At 40.1% G+C, this 15,054-nt stretch overlaps 1 protein-coding gene across 1 annotated transcript in view; it reads left to right on the top strand.

The window, feature by feature from the left end:
- LOC139923466 (tight junction protein 2-like) overlaps window positions 1-15,054 on the top strand; it is a 106,327-nt gene that overhangs the window by 61,516 nt on the left and 29,757 nt on the right. The window contains exons 8-11 of the mRNA XM_078285295.1: window positions 5,269-5,374; window positions 6,254-6,372; window positions 11,219-11,282; window positions 13,249-13,399. Of these exons, the coding sequence (XP_078141421.1) occupies window positions 5,269-5,374; window positions 6,254-6,372; window positions 11,219-11,282; window positions 13,249-13,399 (440 nt within the window). The remainder of the gene's footprint in view (window positions 1-5,268; window positions 5,375-6,253; window positions 6,373-11,218; window positions 11,283-13,248; window positions 13,400-15,054) is intronic.

Raw genomic sequence — 15,054 nt, 5'->3', positions numbered from 1 at the left:
CTTTCACCTTTTTAATACATGATTCTTTTTCCTAAATAAATAAAAGTATTTTAATCACTATGTACTTTGAATTGTGTGATTCATTAAGTATATAAGTTGAATAATGCCAATGGAAGAAGTTGACATTATATATTGCAGTGCACCAAAATATTGCCTTCTTGGTTTGATCTGGTATCAGATTAAGGTGATTTACTTTGTAATGTTGTCAGATAATTTTATCATTTTATGATGTTGCAGACAAAGGGTAATAACTTATTTTTGTGAATACAGAATGTTGCATGACAAACCATGGCTCATACAGTGGGTAAGACGCTTGTTGAATTATCAGTGTAATAACATATTAATGATTTGTCCTAACAGTGTATGAACTTGTCGTCGTCTGCTCAGGCGGTATATCTGAGCTTCCCAACATCCTTTTTTCCATGCAACATTTCCATTTCACACAAATGTCTCATACCATACCCTGCTCCTCTTGTCACTCATCACCTACCGCTGCTCTGATTGGGTGATTTGCAGGAAGTAAACTGCACCTCACCGTGAGCTGAAACCTGAAGTTGGGAGGGGAAATGTCAGATTTGAACAGGGATGAGTTGGCGGTCAGCGGCTGACCCATTTAGCGCTTAACTCTTTTCCGTGCCAAAGAACTCGGTGTTGTTTGGATGAGATACTTTCAAAGTAAATCTCTAAATCTCCACAGCCAAGTCACCCCCCCCCACCTCCACCCCCCTAGTTATTCCACAGCCCTCTAGATTAGATTGTCATGCTGGATTAATCCCCAGCCTTGACTCGACAGTAATACAGCCCCAGCACTCTCTCTCTCGATGCTGCTACACTATCGCTACACCAAGGCCATATGTGTGTGTGTTTGGTGTGTGTGTGTGTGTGTTTGTGTTCTTATATTTCTATACTTAAGAGGACCACATGTCCTCACAAGGATTGAATGATGAGGAACATCCTCCAAAGTGAGGACAATTTGCTGGTCTGCACTTCTTTAAGGGGCTAGTTTAGATTAGAATGAACCTAGTTAATACCTCTGCCAATGCTATAGATGAATCTAGTTAACACATTAGAATTAGGATTAGGTTTAGGCTGGGGTAAGGGCTTGTGGACCCGACGCAGAGAGAGATCCTATGCTTGTCCAAAGATTGTCCAATCACAAGTCACAACACTGGCTGAAAAATACTGCTTTGATACGTGAGAGTCGAGACGAGTAGGAAAACGTTAATGGTCTACATGTCCGTTCTGCGTGATGTGTGAACTAGGCCCAAGGGTTAAGGTCAAAGGAAAAATCCACCCTAAAACACTTAAAACTAGATGGTACTCAGTAGAGTGCATTCCTCCACCAACGCTATTCAGTTGTCAACATATGCCAGTTCCACATGTCGGATTTTCACAAAAAGTTTATAATTATTTACCCATTATCAACTTGTTTCATATCAGAAGATGCACACATTTTCATGACTGTTCCTGAAATGGGACAAGAAATATGTTCAAATTAGTGCTGCCCTTCTACCACTGGACCAAGTTTTGGAAAAACTGGCAATCGGTTATGTCTAAACCGGAAATGAGCTCTCCATTGCCCCCATGTTGTTTGATTGGGGCAATAATGGAGGTGGTTTGCCTCTTCTTATGTCTGCTAATAGGCCACAAAGTTTTATGGTGTTATGTGAAGGATTATTTATATGCCTTTTTGTGAGAAGCCACGCCCACTGTCACACACCCCTTGCCCCATGACCAACCTTTCCACAAAGTTTTGTGCAAATCCGTTCAGAACTTTTTGAGATATCCTGCTAATAGACAAACAGACAGAATGGCAAACGAAAACATAACCGCCGTCCATGACGTAACTCACCATCTGGCAGCCATATTGGAGGTCCACAGCTCTTGGGCAACAATGGCTGTGACCGGGAACTGATCATTTCATCACTGATCCATCTGATTGATTTTGTGTTTAGATAATATCAGCTTGTTAGCTAGCTAACCTTAGTATCTCGTCAGCTAACCATCACTGTCTTGTTAACACATCTGATTAGTACACTAGCTAATGGATCTATTAGAAGCTAGTGTAAGTAGTGGCTTAGTCTGCTGGCTAGTTAGCTAGCTAACAGCTTGCTCAGGTTAACTGAGCTGACTCTTCTCAAGCTACAACTCAGAGTGTTTTGGAGTAGAGACTAGGGCTAAAGACAAGACAGTTTACTGTGTCACAGTAACCTACATTTGGAAACAATCTTATCAGACTGTTCACTTTTACTTATAACATTACTGAATTGACCTACAGCCACACCACAACAATCTTTTTCATGTGTCTCTCTTTTTCTTGCCCAGTTGTTAGTTGTTATTTGTGCACAGCCAATTGTCCAAAGGACCTTGATGGAGTCAGTCATGTTTGATAGGAAATTTGTGACGCTACTGCAAAATAGCCTGTTTCCTATTTCCAGAACTGTTCCTCCCTACACTCTCAGAGGCCTACACAGGGAGTTTGATCCAGCCCACTGTTAGTGGATTCTGGAACTGCTCTTTTTTGTAACTTTGTTGTCCTGCCAGCCTAGTCTGGCAACCCGTCAACTTGGCCAGCTCTGATTAAAGACAGACAGACACGGACAGAAGGACAGCACACTGTTCTGTAAAAAAAAAAAAGCAGAGCTCTGATAGGACATGAAAACACACTTCCATACAGAATGGCACAGATACAAACACATTTTCTCAGTATCCTACAGTAGTACAATTTTGGTCATCAACCTAGAGAACCAGTAGCTGCAATGCTTATCTAGTATCAGACCAAAACCTGTAAGATCTGACTAAACCTCCTAAGAATACACCAACATAGATTTGCAATGGAGACCCAGGAGTTACAAACATGAAGCATAGTTGTAATTTTTGAAATATATAGACTTACAATGGAAACCCAGGCGTTAAGACATATGTGGCTGTAAGGTTAGCGTAATGTCTTTCAAAAAAACTGAGAAAAGAAAGAAAACTGAGCAATATCTTCTGCAGTTCTTTTATGGTTGATTTTAAATTCATAAATAAAAATTATTTTGAATGTGGGTGTTCCAACAAGGTAAACACATGAACGTTTCCAAGTTGTAGCAATGAGCGCCATCCTGGTCTTCTGCTTCTTCCAATGATGTGAATGTGGCATAAGTCAGGAATCCTAACCAGGTTTCTCATAAAACCAAAAGAGAAAGCATTAAGATGTTTCCATGCCACAGTAACCTGTTTAACATGGGAGTAAGCCAGGCATCTCATAAACCCCAAACCATGTTAGTTGAGTAGCTGGGTTAAGCACTGAATTCTCTGTGCATGTAAACATAGCCGTCTCCCTTCAGGCACAAAATGCTGAGTATGCTGAGAGTAGTGGTGCTGGAGATGCACAGCCAACTGTGTATGTGTATGTGTGTGTGTGTGTGTGTGTGTGTGTGTGTGTGTGTGTTGGGTGAGGGGTTGGAGATGAAGAGTGTTAGTTCACCTGGAAAGACACAATTACAGATGCACCACCGCCACTCCCCATAACTATCATAACTGTCTAGCAGCTCCAGCTTGCTCTATTTATTGCAAACACTACCCAGTCCATGTGAAACGGACATGAATTGTTCAGAGTTGTGTAAAAGCAACAAAATTGGTATAGTGTATATGTACAGTTTGTTGCTCTGATTGTTTTCAGAATTGGTGCCATTGCAAAAGTGGTACCGATCGGCATAAATAGAAATCGGTACCATCGGCCAATTGGTACCACTTTCGCAATGGCTCCAATTCCAAAATTCTTCAGGGCATCAAACTGTACATGTAAACCAAATTTGGTGCTTTGACCCAAATCTGAACCATGTGGCCTGTTTCTGGCCTATTTGGCCTGGACTAACCCACCTTTATCTGGTTTGACAGATCATCGTCACATTTCTCTACCCCTCGCTCACTGTCACTCTCTCCCTCTGTTGTACATTGTCTCTCTCCGTCTCTCTCTCTCTGTTTACCCCTTATCACTTCACACACCCCATCACTTCTGGCTACAGCCTTGCATGCAGAATGTCTCTCTAACCCTAATTAAACTAATAGAGAAGTAATGGACTGTCCCTGGTGAAACACGGCTGTGCCAGACCCCCAGCTAACCAATTCCCTCCCACTGTCCGACTTCTAACCAGCCTTAAATTAAAGGTGAAAAATGATCCGGTTAATTAGGCATGAAGGAACACAGCAACACTGCCAAAAGTCACAGAGCTGTTGGTTGTAAAGGGGGTTTGTCATGGTATGGTGTTTGTAGTGGGACAGCTTTATTGTCGCTCTCTTTTCATGTGGTTTCCTCACTTGCCGTTTCACACCTGGGTCTTGAAACGCTTCTAAAAACTTTTTTTTTTAAATTTGTTTGATTTACAGGCTTCTGTTCTCTTCCATCTTCAATCTGTTTCCCTCTGTCTCTTCAGAGCAGTGTACTGAGTGCCACAGTCTAAGGGATAAAAACAGCACGCGCCAAATCAAGGACTTGGCCATCGGTGCTCACTTCAAATGAAATAGACACAGAGGCCAAATGAAGCCCTGGCAATCTCTATGGGGAGCAATCTAAGCTGTGTGTAAGGATTTACAGCACCATTACGATGACCTTGTTTCTATGTTATGAAGCAACATGGATAATCCCAGGAATCAATAGCTGTCCTCATACTGGCATTGCAAACCTCAAGAGTTGCTTCACGGATACTAGAAAGCATTCCTTGGGCATTTCCAAACATTGGTATACACTTTTGAAATGGCACAGTACTCCATCTTACTGTTGTCTCATCACAATGGAAATGTATTGGAATTATTACTGATCAGTCTGATATATGTACAGTTAGTAGTCCAGGAAAAATGTACATGGATGGTTCAGATTTGCGTAAAAGCACCAAAAACAGAAGATCAGTACCAGTGTTGCAATGGTACCTACCCAACTATACATGTATTCCAATTTTGGTGCTTTTGCCCAAATCTGAATGATTTGGCTTATTTCTGGCATATTTCGTCCATATACCGTTTGTTCAAATACTGGCTACTTTTAGCTCGAGACTTGAACTGTGGCACCAGGGTTTGTCCTCAAGACTCAGAGAAACTTGTTTAATAATTGGTCCTCACTCTGTCCCAGAGGTTGACTGGCTGGTGTCGGGGCTTCCTGAGATACTAGTTACTGCTACTGGTGGTGATGGTGGCACAAAATCTGGAGAAGGGGATGTTGTTGAAATGATGGACGTCTGTCTAATTGTGATCTCTGTCTGTCTGTCTATCTGTCTGCCTGCCTGTCAGACATCTCAGAGATGGAGTCGTACCATTCCTACTCTCCACCAGAGGAGAGGAGGTCCCGCCAGTCAGACCTGTCCTCCCACTCTTCTAATGAAAGAGACAACCCCAGGTAGGATGGATGGATGGATAATGGATTCATGGATGGATGAAGAGACTTTTGCCCAAATAATCATACCGGAGGTTGACAAAATAACGGAAACACCACATTAAAAAGGACTCAAACTTTGAAGTAGCTAAATCACAATTCACAAAGACAGCTATTAAAACAACAAGTTATACCGATACCAAATAGCGGGTGCCTGGGTTAGAACAGCATCAATAACAAAAACTGATCATGACAACATATGCTGAACACAGACAAACTGCATCAGCAAAGAGGAACAGTGGTGGCAAGTGGACACTTGAGAGGATAGTTGCTAAACACCACAAAACTACAGAATCAATAATTCAGACTACTGGGAAACTAGTTTTATCCAAGACTAACACACAAAGATGCATAACCTGGTGTGAGCAGCGCAAAACCTGGAGCAATGGAAAACGAATCTGGTTTCGGATGATCAGCCTTTTTCCTCCATCCAGACAGGTGGAGAAAGACAAAGGAAGCCTTCAACCCACTATGGGTGTTAGCAACTGGTAAACATGGTGGTGGATCTGTACTGGTATGGCAGCCATCTACTATCTAATCATCTAACCATCAGGTCTGACGTTTGCTCTGCATGGGCGATTAACCGCCAAGGAATATGAGGACATTTTACAGGGCCAGGAGCACCCTTAGGTGCAAACACTGTTCCTTCATAATGTTCCCATATTCCAACATGATAATGCAGCCATACAAACTGCTTACCCGATATGCATATATAGGTGTTTCAGTTATTTTGTGCACCCCATGTATGTACTCTTAATCTGGCACACATAGGCTTTGATCAGTCGGTGTCACACCTTGTATGTCCCTACTGAGCCTCCTTACCTGTCTGTCTATGTGTAACAGGGAAGAACCTATCAGAGTAGCCAAAATGTCAGCCATGGCCTCCCCATTCAGAGTACCTGAAGACCCCCAGGCCTCGGCCGAGCTGGGCCGAGAAGCACCACACATAGAGGAGCCTCCAGGTAATCAGACACCACACCATTCACCTCAGTATTATATATACAGTATATGTAGGATACACACACTAACATCTGATATAACTGACATAAGTCACATGGGGCACCAACCTCAACAACAGGAAGCAACAGAATGTCATATGTCTAGAATTAAACAAGAAAAAGTTGTCAGAATTCATAAAGGTACAGTCAAATGTTCAAGATCTCCCAGCCCTCCAACCATTCTACAAGAGAAGCAACTGTACAAATGCTACAATACCTACAACCTCATAAAATGTATTTACAGAGACTAAGGCTACGTTCACACTGCAGCTGAAAGTGTCCCTTCACATGTGCAACTTGCAAAAAGCTGCATAGGAGTTGCGTTTTTTCACTTCCCATCTGGTCCACATGGATATGTGGTACGCAATTGGATCCCGCGGCATGAGCATGTATTTATCAGTCAAATTGGAATTTGTCAGCATTGCCATGATGATAAGTAAATGTTACATCATTCACCTGAGATAATTGTCAAAATTTTTGCACCACAGCAGCTTGGCTGAGCCAGCGTTGGCGTGCAGAACAAAGAGACACACTAATGAAAGAAGGCCAAATGGCTGACTTGATTGGTATTTGGGGGGACGCCTCAATTCAGTCAAAACTCAAAGGCACATACCATAACCGAAATGTGAGGAGAAGCGTAGGTACTAAAACAGATGTAACAGCTTTTGTTATTGTTACTCTGCTCACGCATGCCTTTTTGACATTGCTGTCAGTTCATTTTTGTATTGGATATGGATACCATCCTAGAACAGTCATCAAAAAAATCTGATGTGAGTCCCAATTTGGAATGGGGCAGGAAGGCCTGCGGTATGTCCACAATCATCAATGGTCCACTGATGAGTGATTTAATTACATCTCAGAGAAAACATTGGAAAGTGAGCTGCAGAGGACTATAACATAATAACCATAATGCCAGCAATGTAATAAAGTGAATAATCAAATCAAAAGCCAAAAATTGAATAAAATCTTGAAATGATGACATAGTAGTATTTTTGGCCTTTTTTGTCTGAATAATGCAGTAACATCAACCATTATAACTGAAATCGCTTTGAATGTCCACACATCACAACAGAACCAATAATACATACAAGAAATTATAGTACCAGATTTCATTTTTTTTAATGGTGACCAACTGCACTAACCTTTTGTGCATATGTGTGATTTGCAGATTATCATTCACTTCACTTAAGCCTTTACTGTACTTGAGCTGGAGAGGTATGATCATATATTAGAGGTGTTGAAGTATCACAATACAATACATTAAACCCTGCTGTAAAGAGATGAATGTTAGTATTAGTCTGTTAATATTTGTTTAGCTGAGCCTTAGTGCTATAGGGACAGTAGCATTAACTTTTGTTGTCTCTATAGAAGTTTTTTTTTATTGTTTTCTATTAGCCCCATGGGTGGCTCTAATCAAAGGAGACATCCAGCACAATGATCACCACTGATGACGCATTCATTTGCTAAGGGTTTTTTTCTTTTTTGAAGCATGCTGAAAGGTAAGCAACAAAGTTAAAATCAAAATAGGTGACTGAACATTATCCAGGATTTCCACTGTATTACTCCTGCTTTAATTAGTGAGAAATTACACTGTACTAAGTAGCAAAAACTAAAAACCTTGTGAAATATCTTAGATGTAATAAAAAGCTAGCTAGACAGTTGTGAAAACACTGTAGTCAAGCTACTATTTGTGCCCAAACCTATACAGCACATGGGATATAAAAGCATTTATTTTCTAGATTTAAGATATGCTAATTAATTGGGGGGCCACTGGCTTGCCTTTGACAGATATGGGCTGTGCACGGTCAGTGTCAATTCTGTAGTTAAACAGACGTACCACATTATAGTATAGATGGAAAGGATTCCGTATGTAGGCTACCATCCATCTCATGATGGCGGATTGGAGTTTTAGTTGTAGTGTACATTTATTGGAGGCAGAGCAGCTCTGGAGGCAGAAGTAACCTCATTGCTTGATGTCCAGCCAAAAGTCTTAGTCCTGTGTCTAGGGATCATCAGTAAGTTGCTGCCAGAGGATCTGAGGGCTCTGCTGGATTCATACCTTAAAAGCAAATCAGATAAATAAGGGGTTACAAGGCCGTGGAGAGACTTAAAAATTAAGAGAAGAATTTTTAAATCAATTCTAAAATGAATAGACAGCCAATGCAGTGCTTTTAAAAAAAAAGTCTCTCTCTAAACCTCAATTGGTCGAGCCAAACAACACATTAGCTAACTTGCAAAATAGAAAAGCAAAGAAGGACATCTGGTCAGACTATAAATAAAAAAAATAGCAATGACTTCTTCTTTTATTCATTCATGGCCATGGCATTCATAAACGTGGAAGCTCAGCAGCTAGCTAACTAGTTAACCTAGACAGCTATAGATTGCATTTGTTTTTTCAGTTAGTAGCAGAGCACTAGGCTTCATAATATTAGCTTCCTCTTCTCTTACCTCTTTCCTGTTTTTTTTTTAGGCTTTAGTCTAAAGTTACAAAGTCAGAAAAACTGTGATTCTTTGGCACCCATTTTTTTTTTAACTAAATCAGATTATTTCTGCCTCCCAGAAATGTTTGTAAAACTAAAACTCCAATCTGCCATTTGATGTGGTTGGCTTTTCCTGAAATGCGGTTACTACTGCTCCATAGTTAAGCAAACTTTTTACTCAGTATTTCAATTAGAAATTAGAAGTTTATCATATTTAATCATTGTATTGTGTGATAAATGGTTATGTCATTGTTTTTCTCTGACAGATCTGGAGCCATGAGAATACTCCAAATCCTCATTCTTTTGTCCTGTATCCTACGGGTATTAAGAGGACTTGGACATCGACCTATGGATGAAGAGTTGTACGATGCTATACTCAAGGCATTGAAGGGGACTTTGATGTCCCTGTCTCTGAGAGAATGTAATTTACCCAGGGATGGACATAATTGTAATGCTAGTTGAAATGTTGGAATGTTGATTCATTCATATTTTAACATTTTTTAAGCAGTCAGTGTAACTGTTTGATTTTCAAAATGTTTGAAGTGTAATTTTTCCAGAGATAATTGCAGTGTTGAAGTTGAAATATTGGAATGTTTCATTAAAGATTTTCTTTCCTTGAAGAGTTGGTGACTTGATATGTTAAATCTGCCTCTCTCTGGTTAGTCATTTACAGTAGCAGCCAAATGAGTGTGGGCACATTTAAATCCTCAATGGCAACAGTGTGAGGCATAATCTGGACAGGAAGAGAGCTTTTAGACCAGTTATTCACCAGTTATTCACTTTTTTCTTCATTGCACTTGATATGGATTTAAAAAAATGACATTGATGCGACATGTAAAGCGATTTCAAGTTGTTTACTGAAAATCCTAACATTTAGTCTAATTGAATATCACATTGTGTTTCTCTCACTTCTTACTTGATGTGGAAAATACTAAAAGATTTCAAAGCGTTATTACATTATTCAGCCAAAAATGTTACAATGTTACAATAGCAAAAATGCAGTTACGTTATTGTTTCAAGATTTTATTTTATTATTGGCTTTTTATTACACACTGCAAAAAACGTCCATCTTAATGAGTCATTTAGTCTCATATTCAACCGTCAAATGGTATTTTTCTTAAATCAAGTGAAAACTTCTGCCAGTGAGGAGAGATAACTCCACTTGTTTCCAATGCAGCTTCACGTGTTTCAGGAATTCTCTAGAAATGAGTGTCAGTATGTTGAAACCAGTCAGAATAAGGCAGATCACTGCACTACTACCAAGAAAATGACACTTGATTCTACAAAATTCTTGAAACAAGTTGATTTGCATTGGAAACAAGTGAATCTCACCCCATTTGCACATTTTTTTCCACTTGTTTTAAGAAAATTAGGATTTTAGGACTCAATAATTTATTAAATGACTTGTTAAGATGGAGATTTTTTGCAGTGCATCATAGGCATCATTAGATTGGCATTTGTTGGCATTTGTCATGTTATAGGCAGTTATTGCATTAGAAGCTTCTACAAGAGCTCTGTGAATGTAACTTTTTCATATAATAGTTCTTCCAAAACTATGTACTTTGTTCGAAGATTCACAACCTCGACAAGTGAAAAACCCTGTTATTGGGGGGGTTGTGACAGTCAGCACAAACCACATAATCATGGATGTTCTTCAATCTGTATAAATGCAGAACTTTGCAGCCATAACATTGAAAGCTATGATTTTTTTTGTTGTCATTTAGTAAGAGATTCTGCTCTGACAACTAAGTTGACATTAAGTTGACTGTTCAGACCAGTGTTATGGACTAGTCAGTAAAAGGTCTAAAATGGTTTTAAGTTATGGAAAAATTAGATTAATTTTAATTTTTAGTTTTAATTGTCAAGGTTGTACCAGTCAGATGTCCATCCAACTGAAAGTTATAATTTCTTCCACTTTTCTCTGTGAACAGGCCACACAGTGTAAGTTTAGGTCCAAACTGACTTTAAATGTAGGAGTGATGGACATTCCATTCAACCGAAGGTTCACATGATGTGATGAAGCCAGATACAGTCTTATTTGATTTGACTCTGATTGGAGTTTCTGGCAGGCAGCCAAAGAAACACAGTCAACATTCTTTCACTTTATTATCAGTGGTATTTTTCCAATCATATGATTTTTGTATTATATGACATTGCAGATAGCAGATTGCAGTAGCAGTTTGAAGTACTTTTTCTAAGTAACTTCAACTAGTAGCTTTGACTATCAATCTCTTGAGGGAAGTTTTGTCTTCCAATGTGGAGTAACTGGTAGACTTCCAAAGTAGCTGTAAGGTCTTGCTGTGTTTCAATGTTGATTTTCTTTCCTCCAGTTGCTGTTACGACGACGCCCAAGATTCTCCTCCGACCGAGTCCAGAAGACGAAGAAATATATGGGTGAGTTCTCTTCTTTTCCTTTCTTACCTTGTCTTTTCCTTTTTTCTATTACATCTCTTTTTTCTTCTCCTTTTTCTTTTTTTCATGATTCATATCTCTCTCTTCTTCGTCCATAGGGAGGTTTACTTTTGCTTTCTCCACATGGTCAAACTGCTGACAGTAATGCAGTAATGCTTTATCCAAGTGTGTGTGTGTGTGTGTGCAGGTTGAACCTAGCCTGCACTTACACAACTACAGGCTCTAATCCTGACCTTGCGGATGACTTCTCACACAATACCACTATAGATAATCCACTAGAGACCAGTCAAGTGTTATCAACAAGATGTAATTACTATACTGTTTGTGATTGGGAGGGTAAGGGTTCGACCGATATATGTTTAGAAGGGTGATAGCTATGTTTTGGATTGAAGACGAGTATTCAGTTTTATTCTTGTCAGGGTAGAAAAGCCTTTGAAACAGCATTTAGACCATCATGGGGCACCAAAACTCTCCATTGCAACCCAGGATGATGATGATGAGAATAATAATAATAATAATAAGAAGAAGAAGATCACACATACTTGTATCTGAATCTGATCAAAATATTGCATTAGAATGAATTCAGGTTAAGGGCTTCCCATAGACACCCAGTGTAATATTGATCAATTCCACAATAAATATGTAATCAATCAAACTGCCTCAGATGCATCATATTGAAGGTGGACAGTACTATCTGCATGATATTTTTAATAAAAATCTATATCAGACCATATGCCAGCAAACCAATATATCGGTCAAACCCTTATTGTTTCCCCATCTAACATGGGAATATTACAAGTTATTATTTCAGTTTTAATCTTTGAGTTGTTTTTTCTTCATTTAGTCTCCATCTTTGGTGCTTTCATTAGTGTGGTGTTTCTGCACTGCACTTCCCAGAGATCACCTGTCAATCAAACAGTGTGTCCAGTACTGTGACTACTGTCTTTTTCCTTGGATTTTCTGTTGATGCAGTTTGAGTTTCTCTTTTCTTTGTCTGTTAAGCCATGGTGGCTATCACTGCTCATGCTAACTACCCAGCTCTTCCTCCAAACAAGCTGGAAACATAAAACATATCATTTCTTGTGCACCAGAGCATTTTTCCCAAGAAAGACGTACCAGACACCGGGGCCCATATCCATAAAACTCAGCGGTAACAGCATTCTGCAGTACAAAACTTTATGAATCACTTGAGGTGATATAACCATGGTGTTATGGTCCGCAGTGGCCCAGGTGAAAGGCAATGACATCAATATGTAAATGAAGTCTTGCATATTAATCCCCCACACACTCACACACCCATGCGCAAGGGCAATGGATTGCAAACTAGATATGTCAGATAGGCAAAGAAAGCCATTCTCACCAGCAGAACTCTGTATATTAAGATAAGGTTGTGTCACACAATGCAAAATGTATTAACCACTAACACTTGTTTCCAAGGACAGCACTGAAACACATTGAAAAAACATAGCTTTTAAAGATATTTAGGGTATCCTAGAATGTGGCAATTCCTAATATTTCTAGTGATTTTGGTACTTGGTGGTGTGAAGTAAGAAACTTTTTTTAGGTAGATAATCATAAGTTGGAACTATATTTTATATATTCTATACTTTTATGAATCAATTACGGGACATACAAATGATCAGAAGTGGGTGCTGGGTGGTGCTGCCAAAATAGCACGTGGTAAAACTAAAGCGGAGTTTTATGAATATGGGCCCGGTGTTTAGAACAGCAAATGTAAAAGCTTTCATGAATTGGGTGTAGGTTGAATCACTATTGCATGGTGTCAGTCGACCATAGAGAGTAGCAAAATGGACATTTATGTTTATGAAAATGTCACAGACTATTACATAAGTGAATTAAATTCAGAATAAACAGAATAATTCAGTTGAGTAAACACAATCATAACCAGATATATTGTTTATGGAATCATGTGTTTCCTTACCTGCAGGCCTAACACAGTGATGGTGAGTTTTCAGAAAGGAGACAGTGTAGGGCTGAGGCTGGCAGGAGGAAATGACGTCGGCATCTTCATTGCTGGTGTTCAGGAAGGCAGTCCTGCCGAGGAGGAAGGCCTGCGAATCGGAGACCAGATCATAAAGGTAGTGGGTCCGAGCACCAACCACTCCCATTTCATACAGGAACGGAAGCCTTTGATAGACAGGGTTCCCACACTCCTGGAAAACCTGGAAAAGTCATATCAAGTCAGGCCTGGAGAAGTTATGAAAAATGAGAAAAGGTAGAAAAGTTTTGGAAAAGTCATGAAATGTTAATGAAAAGTTGAAAAGATTTTTAGGGTGGATGCCCTAAAGGCTGTTCTGTGTTGAAGTGTCGCCATTGCTACGCTGTAGGTATCTACGGTGGTGCAAGCATTTATTGTTTTGTTTTTTTGTTTTTTTGTTTTTTTGGCTTTTACCTTTATTTGACAGTGGAGATTGACAGGAAAGTGAGGGCAGAGCATATTTGCAAACCTCTTCATCTAGTCTCTCTTCGATCTGCTCCATGGTGTCTTCACCATCAGCGGACGTTAACCGGATAGCCTACAGGTAGTAGGAAATATGAAGCGACCCAAGCGGGCCAATCGCAGTTCGCAGGTCTTGCGTCGCCCTACCTGTAGTTACATTTTTGGAGAGGTGCACGTAATCTACAGTAGCAGCCCCTGCAAGCTACGCCGGCACCACAAAGACCTACAGCGTAGCTACAGCGACACTTTGACGCAGAAGTATAAATTGGCCTTAAGGCATACGCCCTTGTGAAATAGTATTCAGGTTAATGCAAACTGTGAAAAGTTGACTGGGTGCCTTCCATTTAGTCAGTGGACAGAGCGTGTGTGGGTGGAAAACAGGTGACGAATCCAACCCACACACTAGTGCACCAAGGTAAATGTTTCAAGTACACCTAAATGTTTCAAGTACACCTAAATGGAGATTCGTCCGTCGGACTGCCATATGGTGAAGAGTGATTCATCACTCCAAAGAACGCGTTTCCACTGCTCCAGAGTCCAATAGCGGCGAGCTTTACCCCAGAACACAGTTATCTAGTTTTGCTTATTGTTCCATAAACAACTCCAGTTGTACCATGAGGAACATTAATGTACCACAGAGGAGTACTTATGTCATTATATTTTTTTTGAGAGTGTAGGCATACTGTCGCCAAATAGAGGCTTCTCAGTGGCTATCCGTAGATAAGCTCATCTCCAACATTTATTTAAGCCACATTGGTTCATGTATCCTCTATTTTGTTAACTGACATGGTGATAAATTACTACAATAAGCAAAATATTGCCATTTATACACATTTATATGGCTAAAATACGGAACAGACGGATGTGTAGTACGTCAAAAATAGAAGTCTTGCGTATCTCCGATCCGACTCCGTCAGCAGAACCATCAACGTGCTGCTTACGCGGCCAGTGCAGCAGGTTGCATTGAAGTTAATGCGTATTTGATCCAACCCTTGCGACCCAAACGGACGGAACAGAAATGCAAATGTGTAGCTTTGTCATTAGGCCACTGCAGCCGCATTGCACATGGTGATCTTAGGCTTGTGTGCAGCTGCTCGGCCATGGAAACCCATTTCATGAAGCTCCCATGTTGCTTCCAGAGGCAGTTTGGAACTCGGTAGTGAGTGTTGCAACCGAGGACAGACGATTTGTAAGCACTATGCAATTCAGTACTCTGCGGTCCCGTTCTGTCGTGTGTCACGCCTGAGCTGTTGTTGCTCCTAGACATTCCACTTCACAATAACAGCAGTTACA

The sequence above is a fragment of the Centroberyx gerrardi genome, chromosome 8 (genome assembly GCF_048128805.1).
Source record: "Centroberyx gerrardi isolate f3 chromosome 8, fCenGer3.hap1.cur.20231027, whole genome shotgun sequence".
In the NCBI taxonomy this organism is placed as follows: Eukaryota; Metazoa; Chordata; class Actinopteri; order Beryciformes; family Berycidae; genus Centroberyx; species Centroberyx gerrardi.
The sequence above is the reverse complement of the archived record's forward strand: the minus strand, read 5'-3'. Positions and strand labels throughout refer to the sequence as shown.